Raw genomic sequence first — 15,359 nt, forward strand, 5'->3', positions numbered from 1 at the left:
CCCCAACTCTGCGCGACAAACGAGCCCCACCCAGCCCACGCCAAAAACCCACCAACAACCCGGAGGCTCAGCTAAATCCGATGATTTGGATTTTTTTTCTTTTTTCTATTATATAAATATGATTATGAAAATTAAAAACGAACCCCTTAGCACAAAATAATTGGCCTAGCATTTAGCTAAACTTGTAAGTTGTATTTTGCCTGCCACGCTAGACTGCGCTAAATAAATACTATAAAAATTTAAACAAACGCACCTATTAAATTAACAAATGCTTCTAAAGTTGGCACTCTGCTGCCACCACTCCAGCCCTTTCGCCTTCCTGCTTAGTTTTGCATCTTTTATGGGATGGCATGCTGATCAATAATGAACTTGATGGAGTATGATGATTTCCAAAATTAGGGCTCTGCCGTTACCTCCATTCAGTCCGATTTTGACGTTTTACAACTCCACGCTTGTTGTGTGTACACAAACATGTGTTTGGCAATGAAAAATAAAGCCGCAAAGCAGGCAGATCACTGGTAGTGGTGTGTCACAAACATTAATCCAGTACAAGCCTTGGACACCAGCGAAATAGCCAGGGGAAAAACATAGACTGTATCCAGTCCCCGGCCGCGCCTCCCCCGCCCCATCCGCTACAAATACAGATCTTGGTAGACAAATCAGTGCGAAAATGCGTAATTTAGTGTAGGGACTTGTGGCGAGTTTATACATTGGAGTAGTCTGGTGCTTCGTTTTTAGTAGTAAACAGCTCAACTAAGTTTGATATGGTTACCATGCCACGTTCTCGACACATTTTTTAGTGCACAGAATCAGCATTGTGAAAACTAGTGTGCGGGATCGTACGTTCCGAATTTTACCTCCATATAAATTAAATGGGTCACAATGTTAACATTAAATAACATTTTCGAATAAATAATGTTATGGAATCAATGAAAAAGGGCTCGACTGCCAAGTGGCCGTAAGGTACGTGATTTTTAAAAGGGCTTCACGGCAATTCGCTGGGGCATCACGGCAATGGCCGCTGGTGGCCGCTGCAGAGGTCGAGGCCTGGCATGTGTAAGCCTCAAAATACCACCAATGTGGTATTCTTCGGTATGTGTACCTCAAAACACCAATGTCGTGGCATAACGAGGTTTAACAAGGTATGGGTTGCTTGTCTCAAGAAACACAGTACTAGTAGGAGGGTTAAATACAAAAACTGACAGCATGTATGTTCCTCACTATGCCACTGTTGTGGCATAATGAGGCACATATAGGTTGGTTGCTACAAGAAACGAAACACAATGGGGTATGAGTGGGTTGCCTCAAGGAACACAGTAATAGTAGGAGGGTTAACTACAAAGACTGACTGCTTGCCGATACTTACAGCCTGTGCTCCAGTGATCTTTATGACTTCCATGATGCGATCCACATTAAGGTAACTTTCTCTTGACGCTGCTGGACCAACACACATTGCCTCATCTGCCATCTGTACATGAAGCTATCAAACAAAAAATATACAAAATATAAAATATACAAAGTATGTGCAAAAAGTACAAAACTAAAAATGCGGCAAGGAGAGACTCTTCATTGTGTAGCAGGTTTGTGTTATTAGTCTAGAGATGAAACCCCTAATAAGCTCTAATGGCCATGTCACTCAAGGCAACCAGGCAGGCAACCAGTTCTAGGCTACCTAATGCCAGCAACCCGACGCTCACATCATAGTAGAGTGGAATGCCCTTGACGACTCATTAATGAAAGCACCGAGCTTGAACAACTTCAAGCAACTGCTACAATAAAATCCCATACCCCCGCACAGCCCTAACACCGCACTCATCAAGTCTAGCCAGTACAAGAGTGAAAGGGAAAGTGAAAGAACCCGTTTTCTCCGAGAAGAGAATCTTCAGAATCTTCAGAAATGATACTACATGAAAACGCCTAAGAAGGCTTTTTAAACATACATTTAACAGAATCGTCACTTACCGCACTAGCATCCGCCTCGCTATATATAGCGACTGTCTTGATCCCCATTGCTTTACATGTTTGCATCACACGACATGCAATCTCACCACGGTTAGCGATCAGGATCTTATCAAAAGTCTGTACAAACAAAGATAATCACAATACGCATAAAATCAATACAAAATCTCTTAAGTCACTATTATTGGGCGTAAACAAACGACCTTTTATTTATTTAATTTTGGGTTGAACTTAGAAAAAATGACTGGAGCAAGATTTGAACCAACGACCTATGGATTATCTTGCTGGGGCTTAGACCGACTAAGTTGTATAGCCCTGTGAGTGTTGGTGGTCTCGATAATTTGTCAATATCAAAAGAGGCTGGATGGGCAAATAGATGAACATAGGTGACTTGACAAACATTGGATCAACATGGTAAAAGTGCAGACTGTTTTGTTCTGCTTAACTTTCAAGTGAGTGGTTTGGGGGGGGGGGGGCTGAGAGTCACTGATCCAGGGTGTCACGCTTACTGCCTCTGCTTCTGTGCTTGTGATTACAATTTGCCGCTTACTGTGCAAGCGCCAATTTTCTGCGCTAGCTGTGTAAGCAAAGAATGCCTAGCCCTTGTAACAATGAGTATGCATGCGCACAAGCAAAACATTCCCAGCTAACCTGTCAAATACGCTTGACGTAAGTGCGGAATTGCCTGCTTCTCTAAGCGCTGATTCTTTGCTTACGGTAAGCACTAAGCAGAGCCATGAAAATGGTTCCTGGTGATGGATGAAATGTGGATGGGGAGGTGGATGGGGAGGGGCCTTGGGGTGGGGTGAGGGAGGAACCTTACCTTCTCATCCGGGTTGAGTTTTGTTGTTGTGTAGATGGAGTGATTTCGGCATAGTGACGAAGCACATGGCGAGTGTCTGTATAGAAGCTACATAAATAGGGATAGAGGTTATTAGATCTGGATCTGCATCTGGATCAATATTCTCAACGCTCTTACTAGAGCAAAACGAGAAGAGTGAGTGTGCGCGGTGCAGTTTTTAGTTACTTCTTAGGTGAGATATGACGGCTCTTTTAAAGATCTTATTGTCTGTGATGGCTATGATGTCTGGTGGTAATGTGTTCCAGTCTTTTACTGTTTGGGGGAAGTATGAATATTTGAAACAGTCTTTGTTTGCGGAGAACAGTTGGTAGGCCTTGTTGTGATTGTGTCTGGATTGGTGTGTGACCGGCTGTAAGAACTTTCCTGCCGGGACGGCAGCCTGACCATGGTGGACCATAGAGGTCAGAGGTCAAGGTATGGACTGCTTACAAATTATTATTAGAGCAGCGTTCTCCAACATGTACAAAAAAAAGGCTTTTGGTGCACCACCACCATTGCACCCAATAATTGAGTGACGAACAAACTCTCCCTCCACAATTAAGACAAAGTCGTGTCCCCCCCCCCCCCCCCAAGCAATCTCGCCCCAAATTGTTGCATTTGCAATAATTCAGGGCAGGCTCTATACTAACGGACGACCAGATTATAAACACCCAGAGCTACTTGTTTGGGGGCGACTTGGTTGTGTGACGTGCGAGCTTGTTTGGGGGGGGGGGGACGACGAGAAGACCGGCTTCTGGATGGACAGCCGTACGTGCGCGAGAGAATGTGAAAACTCAAACTAGTGTGTCAATCAATGTCATTAGTTCTTTTTTAATTCAATTGACAAACAAACTTAATTCCCTACCTTGCTACTTGTTTGCAGCTTGCTCTGGGGGTAAGCAGTGCCTCGTACATATTGCCAAATTCTACCAGACGTTCGCTGTCCAGCAGTAGTCGCCATCGTAAATCACTTTTCCTTTCACACTACTGCTGCACAACAAACGCGCGTTCCACACGTCCACCACCACCAGCAACCTCGATTTTACAAATCACATCGGATAGGAGGAGGGGGCTAAAGGTCATATTATTATTGACCGTCATAAGCCGTCAAGTCATAGCCCTTGACTCTCTCTGGCGGTTTTGTTGGTATGGCCAATGTTAAAGGCAAAGTATACCCTTGGGTTTTTGGACAGTTTTTTGAGTGGGTTAATCCTAAATAGATTTGCTTGTATACAATAAAATTAACCTGTGAAAATTTTATATGGTTGGTTTTTAAGATATTGCCGAAGATCCAGAGCGAGTTTGTCCACGCAAGAAAATATCCTAGGAATACGTAGTGTGAACAAACACAGATTCAAATTCTGGGGCATTAACACTGCATATCTGGGGCATTAACACTGCATATCTGGGGCATTAACACTGCATATCTGGGGCATTAACACTGCATATCTGGGGCATTAACACTGCATATCTGAAAGCTGCTGGCTCTAACCAAAAGTTGTTTTTGCCAATAATTTTAAGAGCGATTCTTCCCTTTAAGATCCAAGTTTTTGCTGGGAGAAAAATCTTTTTTTTTTGGCAACAAAACATCACCATACAAACAATAAAACAAATAATCAAACAGACGCAAACATCAACAGAACACACAAATCAACGACTCAAAGAAAATTCAAAACTTGTCAGAAACAACGGAACATGTCATCGCGTGCCCCAGAGCGGTTTAATCTTCCATTGTACATACAACATTAGGGATAGGATGGAAAGTTCCATTATTTGTTTTTCCATCAATTATCACACATACAGTTAACATTATTCAACTGAAAATGAAGTTATTTTGTCGTTGTTAATCCCCGTGCGAATAATTATGATCAATACAATACAATAAACCCTAAAAAACACTAGCTTTCAATAATGTCATCTTTACACTATAAACCATAAGCAAATGGTTTTCCATAACTTTTTTTTTTGATAATAGAAATCACTGGATTTTATAATTTGCACTTTTATAAACTGTTTTTTATAAATTATAAAGCCTTCTGGCTAGATCTACTTTAACCTACGAAAGCTCTGAGAAACTTTTGTTAATGGCTATGAATTAAATCATGTTTTGTTTTGACTACACTGTTCTAATAACATGTGTACGTCAGTTGCTAAATAGCTATACATTTTCTTGTCTTATTTTGTGTTTATTTTCTTAAACATATTTACAAACCCAAATCATATAAGGGCAATTTGTTATTAATGTTAACAAACTTTGTTCAGCACAAAGTTTTGATCCAATTTTATTGAAATAAACGCATAGAAAAGCTTGCTGCAAACCTTTCAAAGTTTAGGCTTCTGCGGCATTCAGAGATTTATCCAAAATACCAAACTATTCAAAGAACATTGACAATGCTTTCCAACTCAACCACCCTGCATAGATTATAACAAAATAAGTTTTTTTAATCATATTTTGTAACTTGTTTATTTTGTTCCAAGTTATCTCTGGTATATTTATTTATATAATGAATTCCATAATAACATCTAGAAACAAACAAAGATTTCCTTCAGTTTTTCTGGGACTGGAGAATTTTTTTCCCAAACCTGGCATCACAAAGTACATCTACTGTCCGATAAATACAAAAGTCACAGAAGACACGCCCTTCCTTGAAACTTTAAGAAAATAAAGATTTGAATTTTTTCTTGGAGGGTGAGGGTTTAAGGACTGTCGTAATCACTCATAAACAATCTACACTCGTATTACAACAAAAGAAAGATGACTTTTAAGAACAAAGCCAAACAGTGATAATTAGGTCACAAGATAGATTACAAACGCAAAGTGAAACAAGGAAATAAAAAAATGAGTACTAAACTCATACAGGCGTACAAAGTAGTTTTCTTTATGCTAAATTTCATAAAATAGGATTTGAATAAGACAGTTTCGGGTCTATCAGTAAAAATGACTTGCAAAATGTCCAGAAACTTCAACAGTTCAAAGATGGGTGAATACTATTGCTTAACAAAATGTTAACTAAGCATAAATTAGAAGGGAACCAGTCACAAAGAGTATACTATATTATAGCATTTTGGTTAGTAACCAGGTTTTGCTTACCAACAATTACTAAGCTTAACAATAGCTGCAAAAGGAGGACCAAACAAAAGCAAATCTTCCGATTGAAACATCCTCGATACAGAAGGCAAAGTTCCTAACCAACTTTGCTTTTGCGTGCATCCAAACCCATTTTACAACACCAACACAAAATTTTTGGAGGCGTTGACAAAACAATTACTGTCTGTAAATAATTACCCAAACATAAGGCAAATTTATACAAACTAAACTTAAAAATTATATTTTAATTTCCATAAATAGGTGCGAATAGTCTACAAAATATGCAACCCCCACCCCTTTCCAAATCCAACATTAGCAGGAAAGTGGTTTTTATCCTTTTGACGATACCATGGTCATCAAATTTGAAGATATTTTCACAGGTTTGTTCCAAGTTACGTAGATAAGACTGAATGTCCATGTGTCACATCTTACACAGAATCACATTATCCTTAATCAGTCTTAGCCATTAAACACGACAACAAAATGAACAAATTCTTGCAAATACAGGCCTGGAACTATCTTTGTACGGTTAAGTAATTTTCATTTTGAATAAGGAACTTTTATTAAAACATCTTGAAGTCTCTGGAAAAAACTGACATCCAAGACTGGGGCCCTATATTATAGAGTTGCTTCAGCACAAAAACATGCTAAGCACAACAAATTAAGCTTACCAGAATAAGGTTACCAGCAAAACTACCATGTCAGATGTACAATTTGTCACTGGTACTGTTCTTATTTCTGCTTAGCAATGAGTTGTAAAGCAATATTTTCTGTGCCATGGGGAGACTGACGACTTTCGTCTCTGTGTAATTCCAGGTCTGCAAAAAATTTTCAACAGCTCAACAAGATTTGAGCTAAGCGAAGCAGCCGCTACAGACATTTTTCTCAACAAAAAACTTTGCGTTTGTAGTGAAGTAACGTCCATTATATTTTCACATTAACCAACCAGATACTCCGCCATGCAAAAGCCAAACTCTTTCAAGGTTTATAATAGCATGCAGATTACAGGCTTTTTATTTGACATGAATTTCTGTACAAACATTTCAACAGCCATGATGCAGCATCATGAAACAGCTCGATGGGTTTTTCTTCTCAGCCCCTGACGCTCAAAAAAATTGCACAACTCCAAAAATTCCTCACATTTTGATGTGAAAGGAATCGCTCAAATAGGCGTGGTGCGGAAAAAAGTGCACTTGTTTATTTTTGTCAGAGATTTGACATCTGCGTATTGTATATACATATATTTTGTGTGTGTAGTGCATACAACTATATTTCTAACACATCATGTTGCGATCTTTGTAGGCAATATATTAGTCAATACTTTTAATAATTATCTCGGCCAACTTTACTTTGGTTAACTCTTACTATATGAATAATGTCGTCTTGTATGCAATGTTAGCAGTTAATTCTAACAGCATATAGATTAACTTGAAGAGTTCTTCATATAGTCTGCGTAAACTAAATTATGGTGAATAGTATATAGTTTTACCCAAACACCAATGCGTGTAAAGCACCGTGTACTCGCTACTTTCCAGAGTCCTGTAAAAAAATCAATCCACATCCATGTTCCTAGGATTCAAACCCATGATCCTTTGCTAGAAGTAGAGCAGATGACTTACCAATAGACTACAAAAAATGCCCAGTAGCTAGAAACAGTTTGAACCCTATATGTTAGGAGCGCACAAAGCAACAATTTCTCAGAGGAATTGAGAAAAGTACTGGGTATGCAGTGCTTAAAACACATCGGTGTAAGGGTCAAAGCAAATGATATTTGCTATCCCGGACGCAAATTTAACATCTATTTAATTATTGTGATTGACACTGCATCCAAGGCCAACCTCTTCACTTCACATTTTCCCCAATGTTTTTACGACACTTAAGACAATTTCAGACAGAAACAAAACATACCAGACACAAGGCCGCAACAACAAACATTGGTTTTTACCAAGACCCACATAAAAACCTCACAGTTGACGCTTCAGCAGAATTATTTATCACAAAAAGCTGACGATCACTTGAGTGAGCTTTATGCACAAGGCTCAATTTCATAAAGCATGTAAGCATAAAAACTTTCTAAGCACAGAAATAGATGGCTTAGCAGAAATAGTATACCAGCCAAATACAATGCGGTGTACAGTACGAGTAATACACTCAATTCTTGCTTAGCATCTGCTTAACAGCTTCATGAAGTAAGGCCCTGATCAAACTAAAGTAGAACCCCTTGTGAAAAATGCCATCAAATAGCACTGTATCATTTTAGGCGATTACAAATGACACTTGTTGGCAAGTATGTCAAATCATAGTTGCAGACTTCAAATTGTACCATACTTTGTTTTTGACACAAGCCCTCGACATGGTGGACAGGGTAGAGGCCTAAGGACCATGTCACAAGAGGCGATTTACAGGCAACCAGTTACAGGCAATCTCCAAGAAGGAAAAAAAAAACAATCACATGCTAATTTCCACTTAATTGTCTTGAGGACAGTAACATAGTATCAGAAAAATGTCTGCTGTACCAAAGCAGTCCTTTCACATGCGACGCTTTTGACAAGGCCAAAGATTAAAAGCAAAGTCAAGTGGCAACCATAATGTCAACCACTAGTCAATATTCCATGGTTACCTATGCATGCAGTACATCCTGGGTACCAGACAATATTGCCCAATGGTCGACTTTAGTCCCTCGCTCAAACTTGACCTTAGCTGTGATGCACTTATACAAGGGATCTACAAGTATAACACAAACATCTTAGGCAATTTGTTATTGCGCTTCTTTATCCTTGTTGCTAGGATAAGCCTCTCCTTCCTCTGTTGCTGTGGTCTGTTCGAGCGTCTCCTCTCCTGGCTGCCCCCGATGAGCTGGGGGGTTGGGTGGGCCATGAAGGGTGTTGTTGATAGCATTGGGGTGTCTGTGGATATTAGCTTGGTGGTTGTTTGGGGGGAAATTCTGAGGCTGCTGGTTGTTTGGCACTTGTGGCTGTAGCTGACTGTTCTGTGAGAAACAAGAAACAGAACAAGAATTAGGATTGATTCTTTAAAGTGATGAAATCTAAAGAATCAAACTGTGGACCTGAAGAGAAGCTCAAGCAACTCCATGCAATTGACACCTACTGTGCAAGTATGTATGTGTGAAGCTCACCTGTGCTGTTACATTCTGTTGGTTGTTGGGTGCTTGCTGGGGTTTATTTTGTACGTTAGTAGTTGCGGGCGTTTCTTCTTGTGGTGATGTCTCTTCATCTTGCGCCTAAGTGTAAAGAAAACAATTAGATGTTACTTCAGTATGGCTCCATATGATTTCATCCTGGAGGAAGTTGGACAACAGAGGGGGCTATTCATATTTTCTAACATAGAAAGCACCACACATAAGCTACAGAATAGACCCCTTTGGTTGTCCAGTGCTCCTGGTTTGAACAGCAGCATATTGCGCCACAGCACCTTAAAACAACTACATAGTGATATGTAAAGAAAACGTAGCTCCAAAATACCTTGCAGGAAATCCCTGAATGTTGAAGTGCCCTGAGCATCACTGAGTGATGGACATGAGCGCCATACAAGAAGTCACTATATTACTATAATTGGTTTTCTATTGTGGCCCCTGCATATATTATCTAACAGAATAGAATCTCTTGGTAAGAAACTAAGAACTTATTGTTACCTGTGATGTGATTGTTTGGTTATTAGGCTGCTGTAGGTGGGGCAGATGTTGTTGGTAGTTGGTAACCGGAGGATCGTCTTGAGGTGACCCCTCCTGCTCATCCATGGCATCTAGATCTTCTGGTTCCTAAGGTTGAAAGGTCAACAATGGTCAAAGGTTATATGAGGTCAAGGCTAGAAGGACAGCAACATTGAATAAAATGAAGTAAAACATCTAGTCTTTCACTTTTTAAATTTAACTTACATCATCAGGGCAGAGCTCGCAAGCTTTAGCGAGTGTGATACGAGCGCTGTGCGATCGTTCCAAGAAGTAGCCATTGGATGTCTCATTGGACTGAGCCGGTGGTGACCAATTATTATACGTGTACTGAGCATTGGCCGAGTATGGTCTCTGTAAAATAAAAAAGCAAATTATATAAATATTGTCATTTTAACCAAGAGGTCCAAGAATGTACAGATTTAAATAGGATTTCATTGTTGTGTCCATTACAAACAAAGTAATCAAACCATAGCCGAGTAATTTAAGAGACATTTTGAAAAACTTTCAGGGCATTTCTCACAAACCATAATTCTATTCAGCACTGATTTTAAAACAAGCCTTCTCCACTACCTTAAAAAATAAAATTTTAAAATACAATCTTCTCCAAATACTCACCCTCTCCAGTTCATCTCCAAGCCATTCTACCGACCAGTTCCATTTGCGTTTGAGATCACCATGTGATGCCAGCAGCCTGCCCGCTGCTTCGCAGTTTGAGAATAGCGAAACCATGCATTTGATGCACTGATAAGCGCGCTTCTGATAGTGGTTCTTTGAACGTTGCACTGTGTCAAATAATCCATCCCGGTCATCTGGTATACCTGAGTTGGGGGCAGGGATAAAACCACATTCAAGAAAAATACTTCAATCCGAGACTAACATTCAATCGTCAGGATTTTAGCCTTTGAGAACGACTGCTAGTAGGATTTGAAACCTTTTCATGATGGAAGCATAACTGAGAGAGGTTTGTAGTAACACCATGTGAAAATCTCTTTTGAGTAGTATTGGTTCTGAAAAAAACAGATGTTTAACCACGAATTAACCAGTTATCTTGACCACTTCCTGGTTTTTATTTTTCCTTTTTGTTGTGGTGTTTTGAAACTTCTGTGAGCAATGTATTTTTTTCTTTTTGGGGAGTATTAAATCTTGTAGTTTTTCAAATTTTATATGTAAAATTTTGTTCTATATGTACCAGTTATACTTGTAATACGTTCTTTTTGGACTGCCTGACCACCAGTGTTGATTCAAGCTTATAAATGTGCTTTTGGGTTGTTCTTACAATTAATTTTAAAATAATTACTTATTTATATATATATTTATATATTTTTTTAACGAACTATCTTTACTTGTAAATGTACTTTTTCGGCCTGCTTGTCCACCAGTGCAGTTAATAAATAAACCATAATAATTAAAGTTTCTCTTGCTCCTTATGTCTTAGTGTCCCTGCCCACTTCCTTATTAGAGGCTGCCTCTTCCCCTCTTTTTTTTAACAGAAAAAAATAAATAAAAAATTATCATTTTAACGACCTCAGCCGATAACAATAAATTTAGAAAAATAGCCCAGCTTCGTATTTAGAAGGAAAAAAAAACATTATAAATTTTTGTTTTACTTGGCATCAAGTCTTCACCTTTGAGAGCGTTTAGGATGCGATGATTCTGCCATGAATCTTCCAGGAGGAGCATCTGTAGGAGTAGATCTAGGTAGGGTCTTAACTCATAGGTGTAGGAGTAAGCTACCTGCCATAGAAGCTCACCAAGTACCATTGAAGAGAACTTGGGATTCTCCCAGCTGCAGAACTATAAGAAAGAGCGGGAAGATGATGTCTCAGAACAGTATATTCAAGTGGTTCGCTTAAATAATAAATAACAACTAGTTCTTATAAAGCACATTTTACAATAACGTATCAATGCGCTTTACATTAGTGCCCTGGTCATTGGGTCAATAACATTCCTTTTTAATCTTTCTCAGCTCCTGGGGAGTTGTAAGGCCGAGCCACTGTGGCACTCTGAAGGCTCTTTCAATCATCATATCAACTTTTACCCTTGCAGGTACCCATTTATACCCTTGGTGAAGAAAAGTACACAAGTGTCATGACCGAGACCCGAACCCATACTCTGATGAGTTAATCACCAGGGGCCAATTTCATAGAGCTGCTTAAGCAAACAATTTGCTTAAGCACGAAAATAGCTCGCTTATTTTACACATGTTACTGGCCAAAATTTTATGCCATATACATTGCTTGTGACTGGTATTTAGCTGTTGTTTACTTAGCACAACAATTGAATGGACTCTTGGCCGGTAATCTGCTTAAGCAAAATTTTGTGCTTAAGCAGCTCTATGAAATTGGGCCCTGAACTTAAATTCAATGCTCTTAAACACTTGGCCATCACACTCTACTGACATTGGAAACAATGTAAATAAATAAATAGCGTACCTTAAGAAGTTTGGTCGTCTCATCTGAGTTGTTACAATCTTCAATAAGTTTCTTGACATAACCACCTCTTAGGAACAGCTGATCTGCTACTTGTTGTTGAATCGGCATGATGGATTGGATACAGACGTTATCACCATGGGGGTTATCAAGAGCGGCAACTCCCTGAAAAACAAAACAAAGAAACAGAAACGCTCACTAAAATATTCAAGATATCTGAATCTGAATCAGGAAGACCATGAAGAAACTTCAGTTTAGATGTTGGAGGAAAACCCCTATAGGGACAACCCACCCAGTCAGGCAGGGACTGAAAAACCCAATCCAAATGCAAGGCTCCGATCCAGAAAATAAGAAACCGGGTCAACAGAGGTAAAAGGCAGGGACCGCTGAGCTATTCTGACTGCCAAGATGGACTTGAATATTTGTGCCTATTCTACTGCACATCCCTACAAATCAAAAGGCAGAAAGAAATGAGTGTTTCCTCAAAGGAAACGCTCACTAAAATAATCAAGATTTCGCTTCACAAGACAGAGATAATGCCCTTAAAACTTTGTGTCATAACAATAATCTGGCATTTATAGAGCATCTTTTCCAGAGGCTGCAAAGAGCTTAGATGTGATCAAAAAATCTAAACCAGAGATGGCCCAAAATAAAAATCACTGTCGGCGAAACAAGTGTGTCTTCAGCAGTTTCTTGAATGATTCAAGTGAGTTTGCTTTTCTGCAGCTATCTTGAGGTGAATTCGACATGGCCGGGCCCACATTGGAGAGGGCTAGGTCTTCTGCTTTAGTGTTTGTCTGTTGCTCGAAGAGAAGGTTGTGTTAGGAAGAATGTAGGATGCGAGTTGGTTGATGTTGCGAGATTGAGGAATATTTAAGTAAAGTTAAGAAAACTGGGGGGGGGGGGAGGCAGGGGTTGTGTTAGATTCCAAACTTACCGCCACTGATGACTGAGTTAGTGAGCTGACATCACAACACCTAACTAGTTGAGACACGACGGAGTAGAGTTTGCCAAGTTCTGCATACTGGTACTTAATAGCTGGTCCGGGTCCTTCATCCAAAGCTACTAGCATGAAGGTTGATGGTACGTTCAGCTTCAGTAGTTGTGTTCTCTGCAAGGAGGAGGTCAAGAAAACGTGAGCGTGTAAGTACAGTCTTTAACTATAAAATCGTTGCGGTACCCGCTGCTAAAATATAGGTTTGGAACTGCCTCTAGCTACTGGGCATTCTCATTGGTCTAGTTGGTGAGACACTGCTCTAGAATTGCAAAGGTCGTGGGTTCGAATCCCACCCGAGTAATATGCCTGTGATTTGTTTTCACAGAATTTGGGAAAGTCACGCGTTCTTAACCATATGGCCATGACACGCCACATCATAAACAAATGAATTACAACAAAATTGGGCGGTAGAAAGTCTCACAGTTAACATCCTCGTGCGTGTGAAGGCTTCACTTGGGCATGTCAACCAGGTAAATTTTATATATCAGACACCTAGGTGCAAAGAACCAATACATGGTTAAGAATCTCACCTCTGGTACACCAAGGTTAGCATACATCTGGAAGAGATGGAAGTACTGTGTCAAGTGTCTTCCATGGTCAGAGACCTCCTTTTTAAGAAGAGACAAGACAGCATGGAGTAGATAGTCACTCAGGGTACCAGACGTCTCTGAACTTTGACCCACTGTGGAAGAGGAAAAACAAGAACAATCAGAACAAATTTTTCATCAAGACATCTTGTTCAAGTTACTAAAAATGTCACACCATCTGTACTGTACATGACTGACTATTTCTACAGTGAACTATTTTAAGCAATATCTTCTGCTTTTTGTTATAAACTACACTTCACTGCGGTAAGGAAGCATCTAAAATGTCAGGTACGTTCCCAAGTGTTCGGCTAGACCGCATCATTGGGCCGAAGTACAGGAGCAATCCTACATGACTCTCTCATTTCAAATAGATATCTAAAGGTCTGGTTATAAGGACCAAGTTCTTTCATCTGAATGACAACAGAGATCAGTGATAAAACCTGAAGAAGCCTGTAGGATTGAACAACTTACCATGTCCCTGTGGACTAAAGGGACCATCTGGCTGCGAGAAGTGAGCTAAGATTACGATGACTTTAGCAAACGCATTCCGAACCTGAAGAAATAGATAAAAATATTAAATATCAAGAGAAACAATATGACTTGACTTGAAGAGAGTTGGTTATACAACGGGTGGTCAGGTTGACACAGTGGTAACTATCCCCAGTTAGAATCACGCTGAGGGCACTACAGGGATTGGGTTTTCAGTCCCTGCCGGACTGCATGGGTTTTTCTTCCGCTGTTTTTTTCTCACATCTAAAACTTCCTTCCTTATCTTCACTCCATGGTGTTCTTGGCTAGTATAGTGATTAAGTTCTTGGCTTCACAGCCAGAGCAAATCAAATGAAATGAAATGAAAAATGACCTTTTGCAAATGAGAAGAGAACGATTTGTAATTACCTCTGAGCTCGGACATTCTAGGAGGTACTCTGAGAACCTTGACGGATGTGCAAAGAGAACATGTTGGGCAAACCACCGACGAACATTCCTGCTGCTCCGTAATAGAACATAGAGGGCGTCATACCACTCGGTGGCTGGTCCCCTGAAACATGAAACCAACCAGACGTACTAAGTTATTATATACATGACACTGGTTCCCTCACCTAGAAATAACAACTTGAGAAACTCGTCCAAACTCTGTTCAGTTAAATGCAGGACAAACCGACACAGAAACATCTGCATTTCCTCCCTAGTTTATTTGCTCAATCAATGAATTTACATTTTCGATTTGTATTTTTAATCTTAAGGTTTCACATTATAATTGCTTAAAAGAAACAATTTCTGTTACAAAAATGATGTTTGAATCAGATCTTGGTGATTTAAATGGTTGCCATCTCAACCCCTTACAATAAACAGCATCACAATGGTAACTCCAACCCAATGATACTTTGGCTAGGGATTTATAAAACCTGCAAAGAAAGGTCCATGGTTAGTAAGTTGTTTCTTACCGTAGTGTTTTCTTAGTATGAAAGCCAACACTGAAGAGGAATCTGGATGCTAGTTGAATACTAATCATGGCAAGCTCTTCGGCATCAGGACCCTGACAAAACAAATCAAATCAAATAGTAACACAGAGCTTGAATTTTGAGGAAACAATCCACAAGAATGCAGGGCTTGAACCTCAAAACTTGTACTGGACCAGAGAATTGGTTACATGACAGGACTCAAATGAGAAAATAAGTATCTACAAAGTTTAGCCATTTTTGGAACAAGCATTGAGAGAACATTTATCTCATTTTTCTTAAGGGCGCAATACTTCAATACTCAACC

General features: G+C 39.7%; 2 protein-coding genes across 4 annotated transcripts in view; both read right to left on the reverse strand.

The window, feature by feature from the left end:
* The window catches only part of LOC117298378 (propionyl-CoA carboxylase alpha chain, mitochondrial-like), a 28,796-nt gene extending 24,949 nt beyond the window's left edge, over positions 1-3,847 (reverse strand). For both annotated transcript variants that reach the window (XR_004519967.1, XM_033781607.1), the window contains exons 1-4: positions 3,666-3,847; positions 2,783-2,869; positions 1,963-2,079; positions 1,367-1,480 (exon numbers count right to left, since the gene is read on the reverse strand). Coding sequence is in view for 1 of the 2 variants with exons in the window: in XM_033781607.1 (XP_033637498.1) it covers positions 1,367-1,480; positions 1,963-2,079; positions 2,783-2,869; positions 3,666-3,761 (414 nt within the window). In the remaining variant the exon portion in view is untranslated. The remainder of the gene's footprint in view (positions 1-1,366; positions 1,481-1,962; positions 2,080-2,782; positions 2,870-3,665) is intronic.
* A 629-nt stretch (positions 3,848-4,476) lies between these two features.
* Positions 4,477-15,359, reverse strand: part of LOC117298795 (probable ubiquitin carboxyl-terminal hydrolase FAF-X) — a 44,008-nt gene continuing 33,125 nt past the window's right edge. For both annotated transcript variants that reach the window (XM_033782125.1, XM_033782124.1), the window contains exons 49-60: positions 15,038-15,129; positions 14,490-14,631; positions 14,064-14,145; positions 13,536-13,687; positions 12,946-13,119; positions 12,012-12,173; positions 11,205-11,373; positions 10,195-10,397; positions 9,784-9,930; positions 9,541-9,666; positions 9,025-9,129; positions 4,477-8,877 (exon numbers count right to left, since the gene is read on the reverse strand). In XM_033782125.1, coding sequence (XP_033638016.1) covers positions 8,647-8,877; positions 9,025-9,129; positions 9,541-9,666; positions 9,784-9,930; positions 10,195-10,397; positions 11,205-11,373; positions 12,012-12,173; positions 12,946-13,119; positions 13,536-13,687; positions 14,064-14,145; positions 14,490-14,631; positions 15,038-15,129 — 1,785 coding nt within the window. In that variant the 3' untranslated portion in view covers positions 4,477-8,646. The remainder of the gene's footprint in view (positions 8,878-9,024; positions 9,130-9,540; positions 9,667-9,783; positions 9,931-10,194; positions 10,398-11,204; positions 11,374-12,011; positions 12,174-12,945; positions 13,120-13,535; positions 13,688-14,063; positions 14,146-14,489; positions 14,632-15,037; positions 15,130-15,359) is intronic.

Source organism: Asterias rubens, chromosome 13 (assembly GCF_902459465.1).
Source record: "Asterias rubens chromosome 13, eAstRub1.3, whole genome shotgun sequence".
NCBI lineage: Eukaryota > Metazoa > Echinodermata > Asteroidea > Forcipulatida > Asteriidae > Asterias > Asterias rubens.